The 18,513-nt window shown below is 41.3% G+C and overlaps 1 protein-coding gene across 11 annotated transcripts in view; it reads right to left on the bottom strand.

Annotated features, from left to right (window-relative positions):
- LOC122886523 (C-myc promoter-binding protein-like) overlaps positions 1-18,513 on the bottom strand; it is an 87,445-nt gene that overhangs the window by 23,947 nt on the left and 44,985 nt on the right. For 8 of the 11 annotated variants that reach the window (XR_006380410.1, XR_006380411.1, XR_006380407.1 and 5 more), the window contains 9 exons: positions 13,778-13,911; positions 12,814-12,946; positions 12,113-12,319; positions 11,772-11,900; positions 7,195-7,336; positions 4,706-4,834; positions 3,037-3,156; positions 2,621-2,770; positions 761-1,950 (listed from right to left, as the gene is read on the bottom strand). Coding sequence is in view for 8 of the 11 variants with exons in the window: in XM_044218876.1 (XP_044074811.1) it covers positions 761-1,950; positions 2,621-2,770; positions 3,037-3,156; positions 4,706-4,834; positions 7,195-7,336; positions 11,772-11,900; positions 12,113-12,319; positions 12,814-12,946; positions 13,778-13,911 (2,334 nt within the window). In the remaining 3 variants the exon portion in view is untranslated. The remainder of the gene's footprint in view (positions 1-760; positions 1,951-2,620; positions 2,771-3,036; positions 3,157-4,705; positions 4,835-7,194; positions 7,337-11,771; positions 11,901-12,112; positions 12,320-12,813; positions 12,947-13,777; positions 13,912-18,513) is intronic. The other 3 variants (XM_044219238.1, XM_044219304.1, XM_044219585.1) reach the window with 1 other exon arrangement.

The following is an 18,513-nucleotide window of genomic DNA, read 5'->3' as shown; positions in this document are numbered from 1 at the left end:
TACTTGGCTGTTTAAGCATATAGCATTCAGCAAACCCACAAACTGTACTACTGATTAAGGTAGCAGAAGCTACAGTGAAGAGTTCACACACAGGCATGTTGCCGGATCTCCAAACTACATTTCAGCACCGTCTCATCACAGAACAAAAGGTCTGGCAAGGGGTTGATATCACGGTACAGCTCTGACATTGACTCTGGATTAGTGACTGCAAAGAAAATTGAAGATGCATGTTGTCTCTGTGGTACTAGCAATTTTTTTTTTGTTGTTGATGGATTTTGGAAACCGTAACACCCAGAGAGCAGACTTGACCAATGCAGTTGGCCAAAGGAGGCTTTTACACACAGTCCACAGGAAGAATACTGTCAGACACTCAAAAGGCCACAAGATGGCAGCAGCACTCCTACTTCAGGCTCGTCTTAGACTACTGCTTATATGAGAGCTTAATACTGTATGCCACAGAAACAGATTTGCTACAGTGCTAAAATACAATCACAATTTATGCAGGTTTTAGCCCATTTACTAGAAATCATATTTGCATTACATGAACACTAATAGACTGAGATCAGTCTGATCCTTTTTTCAATTAAAATATATGATACAGGTTTAAAATTAGGTCACTATTTCTATATAACCTATTTGGATCTGTGCTCCTAAAAACTGAACATATTAAGATTGACGTCTCAGACTCACATAACAGATCTTGAGAATGCTGTGCATCACCACACAACAACAAGTTCACTTTGACTACAGGACTCTGTACCTTGGTAGGTGTGGTGTATGTGGCAAGGCGGGAATACCAGCGGCTTGCCTTCTCTGCCACGCCCTTCCCAGCAGAGAACACACTGGTCTTGAATACATCAAGTGTTGGTGTGAGCAGAGTGTCCAGAGCGAACGAGGAGGAGGAGGGCGAAGGTGACGCCAGGCTTATCCTGTCTGTCCTCTCACTGTATGGGCTGGGGGTGGTGCTAGAGCTGCGACAGGGCGGTGACGACCATAGACGTTGGCGTGAGATGGGTTGGGAGGGCGAGGGTGGGTGGAAGGTGCGGGAGCGCGTTACTCCAGCAGTCCTGAGGGGGGAGGTGTGGGGCAGGCTGGCTCTGCGGGGGGCAGAGAGTGAGGAGGGGTGGAGGAGGAGGGGGCTGGCAGGGTCCTGCAGGTCCAGACTGGGTGTACGGCTGCTCAGCGGGCTGCCCATGTGGTTCATGTAGAGCTCGATCTCCCTGGCCAGGTGCCTACGGGCGCTCGGCGTGCTGGCCTCGTCCCCCTCTGGGTACTGATCCTCATTTTCCTGCTCGGACTGTGACTCTGCTGCCAGCAGGGATAGAGGGTCGTAGCCCGTCTCAATGCCTGTGCGCTTGACAGCTCCTCTGGATGTCTCGGTGCTCATGCCACTGTAGCTGGCGCTGCGTTCGACAGGTATCTTATGAGATTTGTTGGTTTTGTGAGAGCCGATGCCAGCCTTTGTGGCAGGCTTGTCTAAATCCAGATCCTCCAAATCAAAAATTGCCTCTGTATTACTTCTGTCCTCATCACTGGAGTCCTGTCTCTCCATCTCCTCTTTCTCCTCCCTGTGATCATGACTCCTGGCAGCGCCTGCCTTAGCAGCCGCCCCCTCTAATCCACCCAGAGCCAGTGACCGAGGCCTCTTCTTATTGAAGTTGGCACCAGAGAGAATTTTGACATCTGCGCCCAAATGTTCTGCGATCTTATCTGGGTCGGTTTCACCCTGGCTCATACCCAGGCCGAGGACAGTGGTGCCACTGCTGCTGCTGCCCACCGTGTCGCCGCTCAGCCGGCGGCTCCTCACGCCCTGCCAGTCAAGAGCTGAGCCGCTGCTGGCGCTGCCCACCACCTCCTCCAGGGCACTCTTATGTCTCCTGAGCAAACTGTTGGTCTGGACCTCACCGATCTCATCCAGGGAGAAAGTGAAGAGGAGACCTGCAACGTGGCCTGAGAGAGAGGGTGGGAAAGAACTACTAAATCACTTGCATTTGTATTAGGAAGGTGACATGAGCGAGCAATAGAGTTACAAAGTGGAAGCAGTTATTTGGAGCATCCAGGGTTCCAGAAGTAAAAGTACAGTTCATTTTCTGCATAGACAATGTCAGGTGACTGACTGTTGGAGCACTTCAAGGCTTGGATGGACATGAAACTCTCCTGATTGAATAATTAATACAAATAAGAGCAACTGCATCAGAAAATATCAGGTTCTTTGATAAAAGATCAAAGGTACAAGCCTGTGTACATACGTTAACTATGGCCAAGGAACGTTTTAGTGGGAAACACCCAATAACGGAGCTTAAACTTCTGTTGCATGGGCTGCTTATTACGAGCGGAAGGTAAAGATTACACTAGAGATACGATAATACATTCAGGAGTTAAAATCAAGCAAATTTAAGCAAAGTGTTCTTAATATATTACAGCTCTGATTCTTTCCTCTGGCTTCTTCTCCATGGCAACAGCAGCTGAGGCTCATGGGCATTGAAATAATTAAAACTAAGACTGTGTTTCTATGTTGAGGAACATTGAGGATATCATTAAAATAAAACTTTGAAATGGGAATTTACAGTGGAGAAAAACATTTCAGTTCCCAGCATCTATTGAAAGTTTTCTTTTTTACCTGTGCTGGCGGAGCTCTTGGGTTTACAGGATGAATCGTCGTATGGACAGCTGCTGCGAACAATGCCACGGGATTTGAAGGAGGAATGGACCTCCATGTCCAGCTGAGGGAGGCAGTCTTTACTTCCCTTGGCGCTCTCTGTCTCGGACACTACAAACATAGAAAATTACAATTTATAATCTGTCGTTTTTTACAATGTGTACAGCTTGAAAAATGGCACTGTTCTTAAAAAAAAATCCATTGAAGGACAACACACAACTGAAATGCTTTGATGTTGAGAAACCAAAATAAAGGAATCATCTCTGGAGGAGACAGAAAGATCAAGGCAGAGGAAGGGGAAATCCTGTGAGGCTGCCAAGTTATAATTTTTTAGAAGGTACAGTAGACTCAAATATCAGATCAGACAGATTACTGACAGGAGCTGCAGTCGCTCTCCTTCTTGTCATCTTTGTCAGGGGCCATGTCCTGGGCGCCGGGGTCTCCTCTCCGAACCTCCTCTTTGGACAGTGAGTTATAACCCAAATCTGACTGATCCCCTAGAGAGCGGAGAGAAAGAGACAGATGAAATTCGATGACGAGAGGGACGCAATAGGCAATGAAGTCTCTGATACTGAACCACACGATCACAGAAATATGCAACACAACGCATGGAAAACCGATGCAGAGGAACGATTCAAGTACAAAGACACTTCTCTGAAAACAGTTGCACTCCAACAACACTGTATGGGACGCCTCTCCCTTGGTTTGAGGGCCAAGTCCTTTCACAGTATTTCCTGAACACAACCGAAAAAGCTTTTTGGTGTAAAAAATGTGAATCTATTGCAGCTTTACACTGTGGTAGGAGAGGTAAATGAAACATACATAAGAGGAAAAACTAGCGAGGCGTTTCTTCCCTTTCATCTCCTCAATCCTGGGAGGCACAGCACTGGTGCAGAGAGAGGAGAGAAAAAGCTAAGCTGAACAAAAGAATCCTCCTCAGGGCATGCAGAGATCTACAGTTACTGTAGGGAAACTACCTGCAGTTTCATAGCTGCTAATGCATTTAACTGTTGAGCCTGCCGTCACTCCAGGCTCATTCTTCCATCTGTCTGTAAAACTTCCCTGGGTCTCCAGGCAACCAGCTGTCTGATGTTTTGTTCTCCACTTTCATCTTTCCCATGAACCTCTCTGGCCGTCATCTCTAAATAAAACATGAGGCTGCACAGCTCAGCCGTAATACAGTATGGAGCGACTCGCAACTGATGGCAAGTGACAAAACTCATTCCAGGACTGTAATAATCTGAGCGAACATCGAGGTCCTTTCCTCCTGCTGTGCTGTGAGCTGTGATTCCCTCTCAGTCTTTCTGCACACGAGGGAAGTCTCCTGCCGAGTTGCCATCTCCATGATTAAAATTATTTGCGTAATCAAAAAGAATGTGCCTCTGGGGAATTACTAGCCATAATTGACAATGACAATCACTCTGTGGTGAAGCGAAGAGTGAGAGTAAGAGAGAAACGCAACTGTGATGTGCCGGATAGAGAGATGACACAGTGGAGAAAAGAAAGGGGAGGCGAGATCACAGAGACAGAGAGAAACAGAAAAGACAAGCGTGACGAAGAAAGTCCGAAAATAAAAAAGTTGCAAGATGAGACAGAAAAATGCAACCAGAGAAAGACAGACTGGCAGACTGACAGAGAGGTTTACCTGGGTGGAGGGTGGCTTCTCTGAGCTCAGAGCCCCCCCAGTGTGAGTGGGCCACCAGGGCCCTGGCGCCCACGCCGCCGCGCCCACGGCCGGCTGCATGCAAGGGCAACACAGGCAGGGCCAGAGTGAAGGGCAGGGTTAGGGACAGAGCAGAGCAGAAACCACGGCCGCAAAACCAGGGAGAGACATGGATGAACAACAGGGACGAAAGGAAGGTGGAAAAACAGGCAGCAGAGGTAAGTAGGTGTACGAGGAAGTGGGAAACGAGGAAGAGGCCGGTCGGTGAGCAGGACAAATGAGGAAGGAGGATAAAAAAATGTCATTGAGAGAGAAGAAAAAGATGAAGAACAAGATGGCTGCCTGTGAAAGATTGAGTCAAGCAGCAGCCACGTTGAGTGTACCTGTGCTAGATCTATCATCAGTGGGGTCTACTGTGACGGAGTCAGTGGCGTAGGGGCCCTGCTCGGCCAGGTTAGTGTCGGCAGAGCTATCCAGGCTGCCGTGACTCACAGCGTCCAGGTCGCTGCCATCTGCCCAAAGACAACAAGGCGTTAAAGGAAGCCGGGCGCCATTTCTGCTCCACAAGCGGTCAGCTGTTGTTCTTTCTATTGTTTTGAATTTTTTTTTTGTTGTGTTGAGAAGCGGGCTACAAGAACTGTCCCAATGAATCTGTGCAATACTGTGTTTTTAACATCACAGAGAAATGGTATTTTTATGATGTTGTTTCTGTAATTTGATATAAATCCAGTTGAACCAGCATATACAGTAAGAATGATTGATAACATGAGAGAGGACTGTTTAAAAGCTTAAACATACTTCATGCATAATGTTGAGATGTGAAAAATAAATCATTTTTCACAATGAATATATTCCAGCCACCAGGATCAAACAGTGGTTGTAACGTTTTTATTTATGGGTGCAATTGTTTCCTAGAAAGGAACTGATGTGCAACTGTAAATACTTAGAAACATTTAGATGTAAATTAGTACTAATTATAGGGAAAACAAAGACTGACTCAATTGTTACACATTCAATTAATTAATTCAAATTACCTCCTAGCGTAGCCCAGAGAGTCTTTTAGTCAGTGCACAGGTCAGGTGAACATGCACAAATGTAAAACGTGTCTACAAGAAAGCATATACATAATTTAACATATATGGATGATTTCCAATAATAAACTAATATTTACTTGGGTTTCAAAAGGTCTTTGTTTTTGTCAAGATTTTAGCAGTTCTTTTAAGGAAATCCCTCTTGAAATCAACAAGTGCTTATAAACGCAACACAACCAACTTAATTCAAATAACTATTACAGAGCATTTTCCCCATAATAAATACCAAATTACATAGTTATTTCCAGGAAACTTCCCAAGTTATTAGAAAATAACAGGACACGTAAAAATAAGAGTCAGCCAGTTGTTTTCAGCTCTTGTGTCTCTGTCAAAGCACATTATATATGATGTGTGGGACGGGAGTGGAGCGAGAGTCAAGTATTATAAACATTGACATCAGTAACATTGTAAAAAATGAAGAGAAATCCAGCTGTGTCTTTCAGTGGTGTGTGTGTGTATAGTGAGTGTGTTTCACAGGAACCTTTGTCTCTTTCAAACTGAACTCAAGAGGAGTGTTTAAGAACACAATGCTTACGACTGGTAACGGAGTATCTTAAAAAAGCAGGGATTAGCAAGACGGGGATTAGCATGTGCTGGGTGTGCAGGTGTTCACTGGCATGCAGGGGAGTTAAATCACACATGTAGAGATAGTTGTGTTTTATAGCTTTACCTTCCAACTCTGCTGGTCATTTATTACAACTGACAAAAGTCATTTTAGAAATGGTGGGTAGTTTGATTTTCTTTTCTGAACTTGAGATACATGGATGTGACTATTTAAGATTGTACATGTATTGTTTATAATGTTATTATCCTTCACATTGTTCTGTAAGTCTTTGATCATCATCTATTAACATTATATTGAATGATTAATTATCATTAGCTACCAGCCTAACTGATTTATTTAAATCATGCAAGCAAAGTTTTCCATGTGTAACATTACAAAAAGTTTCTCACCTTCTTGGATAAAGACTCTACTCACTTGTATTACGTTAAGTTATTTTTCATGTAATCGTTTTTGTTTGTTTTCTAGTTTATATTGTTTGTATTGTACTTTTTACTCTACGTTGATTTTAAAGCTTTATTTACTAGTTACTCTGCAGATTCAGATTATTAATGCAAAATATAATCAACTAATAAATTCTAATGCATTATTATAGATTAAACTACCCAGCGGTAAATAAGTAATTATTAACGCATCAATAATTATAATCCAGTAATATATAGTAATAAATGGGTCATTCTGCATGAGTACTTTTAATTTGATAAGTATATTTTGATGCTAATACTTAGTACTTTTACTTAAGTCAAATTTTGAATGCAGGACTTTTAATCGTAACAGAGTATTTTCTACACTGTGGTATTACTACCTTTACTTAAGTAGAAGAGCTGAGTACTTTGTCCACCACTGCTGGTGTGTACACCAGAGAAAGTAAAGTCCCTCACTGGGATTTGTTTATGCCTTCATACACATGTAGATAGGCATCATGAGTATGTACAGTCCCTTTATTATACTATCAACTGATTCTGATCCCAGTCTGTAGCGTTCATAGCTGCTCTGGGTTTGAATGCATTTTTTAGTTTATTTTTTTGTTCAAGCTAAAGCAAGGCGACAAGTTTCTCTTGACACCTTGAAAAATAAACTGTAAAAACCACAACTTTGGAAATTTGTCAAGTTTGCAGGATCATCGCAGGTCTGTGCATCAGATTATGGTTTAGGGTTTAGTGACACAACAACATCATTCCTCTTCTCAGACATGCAGAGTGTTATTGATTACAGTTACCTGACAGAGGGCTCTGGGTGAGGGGAGCGTGTCGCCGCAGCGCCCGTTTGAACTGCGCCACGCCCAGAACGACATTTCTCAGCTTCATCCACAGGAAGTATCCTCCTCTGGTGCTGGAGGGCCACGTGCTCTCCAACACCGCCTGGACACCAGGAGGAGAGAGACAGAAGAGGTGGAGGAGGAAAAATATCAGAAGGAGAGAGGAGACCAAGATAAGATGACTGAAGGAAAAATGGTTCTGCCAAATTACCTTGACTCCAATACTGCAACAAGAAAATGTGATCAGAGACTTTTCAGTTCATTTTTAAATTCAAATTATTAAGAATATGGATGTTTTTTCAAATATCTTCCACCATGAAATGTTCTTATATTCATCTACTAAATAAATCATTGAACATGAAGAGTCTGAATATTGTGAGAATAATGTGTGAATTGCAGCTCAAACTTCATTCATTCAGTTTCAACTTAACATTTTGAAGTGAGTGAACTAAAACTGTTCCAAATAAAATCATCTTGAATACATTTTTTCATCAAAGGCATTAACTGCAGTGGTAATAGATTCACAGTCACACTCAACATCAAAAAAGGAAAAGGAAAGGCACTGCAGCTGTTGGTGGCCACGTCACGTTCTGCAGTCTCTGTCTGCTCCTAAAATACACTTCAGAAGCCCCCCAGAGAAAAACACGATTGGTATGCCACTGAGCAGAAATGGGTTTATTGCGCTGGCTGCCCCTGTGTGAAGACTCTCAGGTTTTGGGCCAGGTGAAATGAGGCTGCCCTCCTGGAGATGTTCTCAGCAATGTTAAGACAACTAAAGCACAGCAATCTGGCCACAGTCCCACTTTGGTGTTTGAGAAAGTACCGTTAGATGTGTCTAAGTGTAAGAGAGCGTGGGGATGGACGTTCCTGGCAACAGGATATGACATACTGCATTTGTTTTTTAGGCCGAAATCAATAACATCTTTAGACTTACAGTTCAAAGGAATAGTTTGACGTTTCGGGAAATACATTTATTTGCTTTCTTACCAAGAGTTAGACTGATACCACTCTCATATCTGTCTATTAAATATGAAACTAAAGCCAGCCGCTGGTTAGCTTAGCTTAGCATAAAGACTGGAAACAGGAAACTGCAAGCCCAGCTCTGTCAAAGGGTAAAAAAAATCCGCCTATGAAGCTCACTAATTAAGTTGTGTTTTGACAGGGAGTTACATGCTGGAACTATTTCTTTACACAGACTAGCTGCCCTTGCTAAGCTAAGCTCATCACCTCCTGGTTCTAGCTTCATATTTAGCATACAGATATGAAAAGACATAAAACGCACTACTTAACATATTGACAACCTCATGGTGACGACAAAACTCCAGGAAGCCAGTGTGCCCAGCCAGGAAATAGTCTGGCACATAACCTCCTTAAAACCACAATGTGACGTTTTTACACATCGGTTTTTGTACGGATTAAACAAACAAGATAAAATGTGTTAATTTGTGTGTTTTAGAGGTGCTGCTAGGTGGAATTTACCCTTTGACAAAGCCAGGCTAGCTGTTTCCCCGTTTCCAGTTTTCATGCTAAGCTAAGCTAAGCTATCTGTCTGTCTGGCTGTAGCTTCATATTTAACAGACAGATATATTTAACGGACAGTTATAAGAGAGGTATCGATCTTCTAGCGGCAAGAAAGCGAATCAGCGCATTTCCCATTGACTATTATAGGAAAAAAAAAAGAACTCCACCCACTGCACCAATTTAAGTGTAAATGAGGAAAAAACTGATGGATAAAGAATTTTTGGTATTTTCCATTTCCAATCACAAACCATTAAAAGGCTGTTATCAACCTGATTTCTTGCTCAGTCAATATACTGGTCTCACCATGAAGCTCACATTAGCCTCCTGTTGTGCAGAATATTTATTTACACAGACAAATGTGCATAAAGGGCCACTGATGATGGAGAATTGTTCGTGTGGTTTGTATCCAAATCATAGTGCTGTTTTTATAGAGTCTAACCCTCTGAGGCCAAAACCAAATGTGGATGAAAAGATAGTTGTTCAAAGTTTCCTGCTGTGATGTGAAAATCCATGACTTCCACTTGACTTAATGATGTTCCTACTTCTTGGTTAGTTATTGATGTTTTTCTACAGGACTGTAGCAAGAAGCAGGTATAAAAAGTGTGAAATACTGTAAATTGTGTGAAATTCCTCGGACTCGGCTCCCCGGACTGGATTATACCTTCTGTTATCCCAGAAATCCTATGCCCGGTGGAAATGTTTTATGTTTTGTTTTGTTTTTTTCAAGATTCTTGAGCTGCATATAATAATCTGATATTTGGTTGCTGTTTTCAGCAGCTTTGTGTTCTCTTGTTATGTTCATAACCTTTTATGACGGTGTAGTCCCTCATTTGTCCAGGAGTGTTCTATCGTAGAAAAGGTTTCAGTCGTAGTCATCTGGACACTGTTTTCAGAATCAAGACGTTTCGGCTCCCATCCGGAAGTCATTCTCAATTGTGAAAAATGGAACGGGAACTCAGAAATTTAAGCTACTCTGTGATTACTTAAGCCCTGCCCTCAGGAAAGAGTCTGTTGATTACCCTGCCTAATTTCACCTGAAACTGACCTAATTGTTTCCATGATGGCCCAATAATCAGTAATCAGGCCTATTGTTTTCTGGCTGCACCTCCCTCATCACTGTTCAGTACCTGATTAGCATATGATTGGCGTGACCAAGGTGCTAGTACACTGTGGTAAACGACACAGTGAGTTCCCGGCCCATTTTTCACAATTGAGAATGACTTCCGGATGGGAGCCGAAACGTCTTGATTCTGAAAACAGCGTCCAGATGACTACGACTGAAACCTTTTCTACGACATAACCTTTTAAGTTTTTTTTCCCAGTCTTCATTACTACTACTACTATCTCTCAAGGGTACAGAAATTATAGACTTCACAGTACTTTTGTGGAAATGAACTTGAACTGAATCATGCCATCACATGGTGCCTCACCTCGAGTGCGGTTCTGCAGGGAACAGGTATATGACACAGAACACTACAGCAAACAGTGATGATTTTGGCATGGAGGTCCCTTTACAGGGGAGCATCAAGGTTATTTCAGCTCCACTTTCTTAAATAAGTTTTATGGTCGATACAATTTCAGGAGGAATTTTCTTTTCAGTTTAGTTTTCTGGAGCTACTGATCTTTCCTAATTTAGCTGTTTCTTCCTTACTTAGTTCAGTTAGGTTTCATTCTAGAAAACTGTGTTAAAGCTAAGCCCAAAAATATTCAGTCCCATTTGTGTGCAACTGAAGGCCAACCGAATTTAATGGGGAATGAATGCCAGAATGAATAGATAAGTGCTTATACACACACAAAAAACCTTTTCCCACCTCCTTCCCATCCTTGGACTTCAAAGACCTAAAGAAGCATGAAAGGGAAAAACACCTGCAACTGTCCGATGCAGCAGCTGCACTGGATACCGTTTGTGTCAGTGGAGGAATCAGCCACCTTGTGCCTCCACGCCTTCTATTTGTAAGATCAAATAAGATCCTCTGAGGCATCAAAACACACCGGAGTAACCTTTACTGCGGCTTTGTCTCCTGACAGCCAGCTCCCACATCAGCCAATTTATTTTTTTGCTACCTGGGATGCCAGATTAGGGACAGGTTGCGATCGAGAACAGAGCCACGATTCATCCTGAACCCTGGGTTTGATCACACACGACACCGTACAACCTTGGGTGGGAAACTGCAAATGTCACCAATGTTTCTTTTTATCTGAAAGCCGAGTGTCTGCAGACAGAGCATTACTGTGATGAAGTGTAATTTATAACTAATTAGAAATACTAATTTAGAATATTCCTGCAGTAACTGCAGTAAGTAATAATATCAAGGTTATCTAACTTTTATTTATTTCTTTAATCACATCTGATGACACCTACAGTGAAATACTTTCTGTTGTACTCAGTGAGTTTATGATATTTTCTCATATAGTAGCCTGTCGCTATAAAATGAGCATAAAGACTGTTTGATTTGTACAGTAGCCAATTCCCCTGACTTTTACTGTATTTTATTGCCTTGACTCAGTCCGTGTCTTCATCCATCACAGCTGATGGAAAAGGGAGTATCCCATCGGACAGTCTTTCCAGAGATTTGTTTCATATTTGGCTGTCATGGGTGTGTTCACAACATTAGTCAAACTTGCAGCAGAATCAGCAGAATATTTTTAACACACCCACATCAGGAACACCAAACCCAGGGCGACAGTATACTGTAGCATTGGGAGTCCCAGTGCTAATATATTAGCGCCTGTGTAAGACACTGCACTGGGTAGGTATTGGTGAGTTGCACCTTTTATCCACCTTTAAATCCAAGGCCACTTTTCTGTAAATATGTAAAGGTGTAAATGTGAGAAGAATGTGTTTAAAGAATATTATATTATTATATAATATACTACCATCAATTTTATTTTGTGTTGTAATTTTATGACACAAATAAAAATCCCACCCTTTACTGGCAGATTTACATCACACCACTTTATGAACCGTACAGAACAATTTTTGGCTTCATTATGATCAACAGAGGCATAAACTGTACCTTGTTATAGTAGCCGTAAGTGATGGCATTAGGGTGGACTCCAGCCTTCTTCATCTCAAAGAGGACCCTGACTGCCAGGACAGGCTGGCCATACTGTCCGCACAGCTGCATCAGCACCCGGTAGCAGACCTGTACAGCATATGTGCATGTGTGATTGTTTAAGCAGAAAGACAACAACCCCTAAACATAGACCTTGGTATGAGACAAAAAGCTGAATTCAAACAATTGGCTGATCTTAATTGAGTGCAAACATTGTTGTAATTGTCAAAAATAGTAAAAACCTAACAATGTGTCTGGGTGAATAAATGTCAAACAGGTATTTTTGGGAATGGCTAATGTACCTCGTCAGGGGGCTGCAATTTCTTTGCCTGCATCTTCCTGAGGACATCGTAGGCGGTGCGAAGTGCCCGTACCTTGGAGTGGCACACCTTCACGTATGCTGGCAGACAGATGAACCACAGGCCGTAGCAGTGACGGAGCAGGCACTTGGACCACAACTGGGGGATGGACGAGTACTTCTTGGCTATCTTCTGGGCTGATTTGATCTCCTGTGGATGAAAAGGAGGGTGAGGGAAAAGAAGTTCTTTAATGCACAAACCGGGCTCATGGATATTTGGGATTTCCAGTTAGAAATACTGTGTGTTTACAAGTTGAATAAAAGTAATCAAAGCAGCCGTCACTCTAAATGTTCAGGCTGAAATCATAAATCCATCTCATCACCCTTGACCCAGTGAATCATATCCATTTTCTTACCACTATTACAAAAGAGATAAAAATTCTATTTCCTTAGCTCTTTGTTTTTTCATATGCATGGGTTGCTTAAGGCAATTCTGTATGTATGCTGAATTGGCAATTGCAAAACTGACTCATCATGTGATCATCTAACCTTGTGCAATTTTGGCTGCAAGTTTGGCAATTTAGAAAACAACCTTGTACTGTTGCTCTCATTTTCGCTAACTCTGGAGAACAGCATCAACTCTCTACCTAAACTGGTAAATCAATAAATTATTGTGTGACAATAGTGAGTTTCTGCTACACTGACCTGCTTTGTACGTCTAAACATGGGGGCAGGGCTGGTGGGACAGCTGTGCCTGGCAGCGAGGCGGGAGGAAGGGGTCCGCAGGCCCTCCACAGGGTCAAACAGGTCAAGACTTAACACTGGGAAACCATCGTACCTGATGAAGAACATACACGCATTAGTGACAACAGGCACACAATTTTTCTCCTAGCACTGAGCGTCTGCAAAGTAAATTTTGGCAATATCTAACATGAAATGATTCCTTCCAAGGTCATAGTGATCATAAATACAGTTTGCTTGTAATTATCTACAAAGAGAGCTGATAATAAATTCTGTTGGTCATTATGTATTATTAGGGGAGCTTAACTTGAGTGGTTCTGAAAAATCTCTTGGCATGAATTATTTAGAGCAAAACATGACTGCAGAATACAAATAGCACATATCCAGCCCCATACAGTCCAGCAGTAGTGTTTAGTCTTTGGTTCCCAGTAAGGGAGCTGGACTCCTGCTGGTCCTCAATCAGCTATTCCAAGAATTAATTCACCAATTTTCAACTCAATGTATTATTCTGATTTTCCAATTTTCTTCCTGCTGTTAGGTGTGAGTTTTGTATTCAGGTAATCTCATGGAAGTTGTCAAATGGGGAGATGGCACTTAAACAGCAGAATAGTACATCTTTCCCATTTACAAATAACATTAAACTTGTTTGTTTAAAAATTCCACATTCTGATTCGAAAGCTTAAGCAGCAGTCTGTTGAGTGATTAAAGTACTGACTTCACATGATTCATGTCACTGGTCAGTCCAATAGGACTATGCGTTTTGTCGTTTCTGGTGTGAAAGCTTGGTTACACTGACTGACTGCAAAATGTAAAAAAAAAAGTGCAAAAATGTTATCAATTTACCAAGAATAAAACAGAAAAGTTAAAAAAATGTATATCTGTTGTCCCATTTGAGTAGAAATGTCAGTTCCATAAATGCAGTTTTTACCTGTAGCATAGTGGATATTCCTCCCCCTCAGGCAGAGGAGGCAGCTCTGGAGGTGTGATAAAGACTGTGTGCTCACTGCGCTGGGATTCATCAATCTCTATCAGCCTGGTCTCCTCCGGCCTGTCACTGTCCACCTGCAGAACAGAACACACAAACATGAACAGATTTGTTTGGTTGTGCCATGACCCTTCATCTATCACAGCTGATGGAAATAGGGAGTATCCCATTAGACAGGTGAGAAATTCAACACATATCTTGACATTATGCCCTGTAATAAATATGTCAGCGTTTGCATGGGAGGGTTTTGGCTTTTCAATTCACCTTTAAAAAACAATTCACCTTTAAAAAACTGAAGCATAATTTAAAAACAGCTTTGTAACTGTCACCCAGATAGCAGGATTTCTACAGAATGAGTGTCTGGGAGAGCTGAGGGAGGATGACAGCAGGTGACCTAGATTTCCCGGGTGAACACGCTTCCCCTTTTCTCGTTTTTAATACTCACTCTACCTCTCTGCAGCTCCTCTCTGTCACCACACACAAAACTTAAACTAGCCTGTGCAATTTCTCCATCTTCCTCCATTTGTCTCCTACAGTTGTGTTTAATGCCGATTGAAATTCTACCAGTTTTATATATTGTTTTATATATTGTTGTTTTCTTTACACAAATTATCTTCCTGAACATTTGTTCTTGGAACTGTGTGAAAGTGCATTGAAAACTACTAGAAACTGGAGTGAAATTCTTTGTATGCGTAATCATACTTGGCCAATAAAGCTGATTCAAATATCAAATCAAATCAATATCAAAATAAGTCTTTTCTCAAGACAAATAGCTAAAACCAACGATTTAGTATTGCATTTCCATGAGGTTGAGGGACTTGTACGAGACAGATTAAAAAAAAGGTCAAAATGACCTGACTTCTAGTTCCAAGTATGGGTCAAGCTCCTAGAAAACTTGGCTCCTGCACTAACTGTGTTTTCATTAGACCTTCCATAGGTGGTAAACACCTGGTTCTTTCAAACTCCACACCCCCATTGTTCTCCAAGCCCAAGACGCAGGGGCGTGTCCAGGGAGTGGCCTGATTGGCCACGCATCATCCTAAACTATGATTGGCTATCTGACTGGTCAGAGGCGGGATCTTAGTTCGAACCAACTGTTTGACGAGTACACCAGACTTTCGTTTATAGGTGCAATTCAGTCTGAAACCTAAGAGGGAGCAATATTACATTTGTATGGTGGTGTGATTGGTAGGTCTATTTATCTTTTAAATGAAAATTTTAAACACAGGAATGTCAGAAACTGTGAGATAATGTAAAGTTAGTAATTAAAGTAGATATGAGTAGTGGGGACTTTAACCTGAATGCACACTAACCCATAAAATTGAGGTCCCCACGGGTAGAGACTGCTTTTTGAGGGTTAAGACTTGGTTTTAGGGTACAGGTTACAATTAGGTTAGCATTATGGCAATGACTGTCCCCCACAGGAATAGTGAAACAAACATGTGTGTGTGTGTGTCTAAAACAAGTAAATGTAAAATCGGTGTCCCTTTAAGGATTAACTGAAATTAGATTCAAAGTCCTGCTGTGGTCTGTGTGTGCATGTTTGCACGTGTGAGAAAATAACATGACATTAGCAGAGATGTCAGAAACTGTGAGAATCTAATCAGCACAGAGAGGATTTATACGGTCAAACGACAATAGGTCACTTGTCTAGTCAGAGTGTGTCGACTTCATAATGATAAATCTGCACCTCGGGGGAGCTGGGTCAGTGTGTGAGCAGCCTGTTTATTCTGCTGCACATATCTGCTATTGTACAGTGAAAATTTAAACCCATAATGGATAATTAATTATCTTCTCATTTATGTATTAACTACTGCCATATATTCTGTGGACTTTAGAAAGTTACTTTTTTTTTAAACTACATTTTTCATTCAACAGTTCAGTAACTCAAATCCAGCTTTGGATGACCAACTGATTTATTAATATACCAGGATCATCAATCAGTTTGATTTACACAATCAAACACTATCAAGATCAGTGACGAGTACACCAGACTTTCGTTTATAGGTGCAATTCAGTCTGAAACCTAAGAGGGAGCAATATTACATTTGTATGGTGGTGTGATTGGTAGGTCTATTTATCTTTTAAATGAAAATTTTAAACACAGGAATGTCAGAAACTGTGAGATAATGTAAAGTTAGTAATTAAAGTAGATATGAGTAGTGGGGACTTTAACCTGAATGCACACTAACCCATAAAATTGAGGTCCCCACGGGTAGAGACTGCTTTTTGAGGGTTAAGACTTGGTTTTAGGGTACAGGTTACAATTAGGTTAGCATTATGGCAATGACTGTCCCCCACAGGAATAGTGAAACAAACATGTGTGTGTGTGTGTCTAAAACAAGTAAATGTAAAATCGGTGTCCCTTTAAGGATTAACTGAAATTAGATTCAAAGTCCTGCTGTGGTCTGTGTGTGCATGTTTGCACGTGTGAGAAAATAACATGACATTAGCAGAGATGTCAGAAACTGTGAGAATCTAATCAGCACAGAGAGGATTTATACGGTCAAACGACAATAGGTCACTTGTCTAGTCAGAGTGTGTCGACTTCATAATGATAAATCTGCACCTCGGGGGAGCTGGGTCAGTGTGTGAGCAGCCTGTTTATTCTGCTGCACATATCTGCTATTGTACAGTGAAAATTTAAACCCATAATGGATAATTAATTATCTTCTCATTTATGTATTAACTACTGCCATATATTCTGTGGACTTTAGAAAGTTACTTTTTTTTTAAACTACATTTTTCATTCAACAGTTCAGTAACTCAAATCCAGCTTTGGATGACCAACTGATTTATTAATATACCAGGATCATCAATCAGTTTGATTTACACAATCAAACACTATCAAGATCAGCCAGTCGTCATACCACATCATCATATCAGCGTGCTTTAAGTTTAATTTGACATTCTACAGTAGTATACAATCTATTGTAAAGGCTCTTGTGTGAGTTAAGTCCCATGCAGTCAGTCCTGTGTGTTTGATACACGGCCTGCAATCAACTTGGCGGGAGCATTAAATTACTGTAAAGCTAGTTCCTACCAGCATGTCTGCAGCCATAACCCCTTATCCAGCAGATAACAGGTTATGGCTGCTCAGTGGTGGGGAAAAGTGCTCAGATTTATTTATTTATTTTTTTTTTTTAAAAAGGTGCCAGAAAGGTGGCAAAATGAAATGCAATGGGTGCAATGGTCGACACCTATCACTTTCACCACTGACATTTGGATTTACTGCACATATTTTGCTACAGCCATGTTTGTGGAGCTGACAGATAAGACTTGCAGTTTTCTGAGTGAATCTTAAAGCAGGAGGTTTGAGCTTTATGGTGGATATAAAAAATTAAGGGTCACAGAGACAAGCATCATAAATTGAGAAGTGCTTAATGACAGGCTTTAGTGCTACAAGCACTGATTTTATTCATGGAGGATGGAAGGGAAGAGAAGCACTTGCTGAAAGTTCATAATTTAGTCTAGTTAGTCTGATAGCAATTAAAGTCAAAGCAGTAAAATGTGGGAGACAGAAGTTCTTTGGTGCAGTCAAAGTCTTTTAGCCTAAGAAAACTTTCATTAATTCTCTTGTGTCTTAACATCAAAGGCTAATATAATGTTCTGTGATGTTTCTCTGAGCACAGATTAAATCACAATACTAAAACTGCATTAGGTCAGATATCTGAAAAGAGATCGGAGTAGAACTACTGCTATTCTGCATTGGAAGGAGCCAGTTGAGGTGATTCAGAGAACTGATCGGGATGCCTCCCCATGGAAATATTTTGGACATGTCCACCTGGGAAGAGACCTGGGGGCAGACCCAGAACTCAACATATCCCACAATGGCCAAGGTAACCTGAACGAAGTGCTAAAGGACATGTGTGAGTAGCAGCATTTAACTACATTATAGCTAATAAAATGTTGGTTTGATGCTGGAAAACCTCTTAAGAACTCTAGAACTATTGGAAAAACAATATCTATAAAGTAATATCTCAGTCAATTTAGGACATTAGGGCAAATTATTGTTTACAGAAAACTGTTGAGTATGTGTAATCTTACCATCTTAGCTACTTTACTGATGATGATTCAGGTATTTACAGTGATGGTTTGTTGATAGTGTGATGTCGCCTACTCACCTGGACTACTGCCTCTTTGCTATCTTTACAAGGACCACAATGAAAATAAGTCTGGGACTTTATTGTGTTATCCTCGTAATTGTCATAATGTCAAATAAACTAAACTATCTAAATAATTCCAATATACTGTAGACATGAGCATTTGGGACCATTTTAAGAACTGAGTCCTGCAACCCCCCTATACTCACAAATATAATGTAATTTATACCTGTGGATACTTGAGCACAGAGTTTTTTGTTTTTTAATGCGAGACAACCTGCACCACCGAGACTGGAAACAGCTGGGATGATAAAGAAGCAATCTGTCTGACAAGCAGGTCTGCTGCCAGTTCAGACATCAGTAAGAAAAACACAGACTAGTGAGACCAGAACGTCTTGTCTACGTCTCTCAAAGAACATTCAGTTCATCTGGATCAGACAGGGAGCTTTCCAAGAGGCTGGGTGCATGAGAGAGAGAGAGAGACACCCAGTGTCTGCTGAATGACTGCAGATGAACTTGTAATGGTAAATACAGAAACAACTATGATTTCATCTATACGTTTCCACACTACTCCCT

Source organism: Siniperca chuatsi, linkage group LG1, assembly GCF_020085105.1.
Source record: "Siniperca chuatsi isolate FFG_IHB_CAS linkage group LG1, ASM2008510v1, whole genome shotgun sequence".
In the NCBI taxonomy this organism is placed as follows: Eukaryota; Metazoa; Chordata; class Actinopteri; order Centrarchiformes; family Sinipercidae; genus Siniperca; species Siniperca chuatsi.
This window is presented reverse-complemented; position numbering and strand designations above follow the sequence as displayed.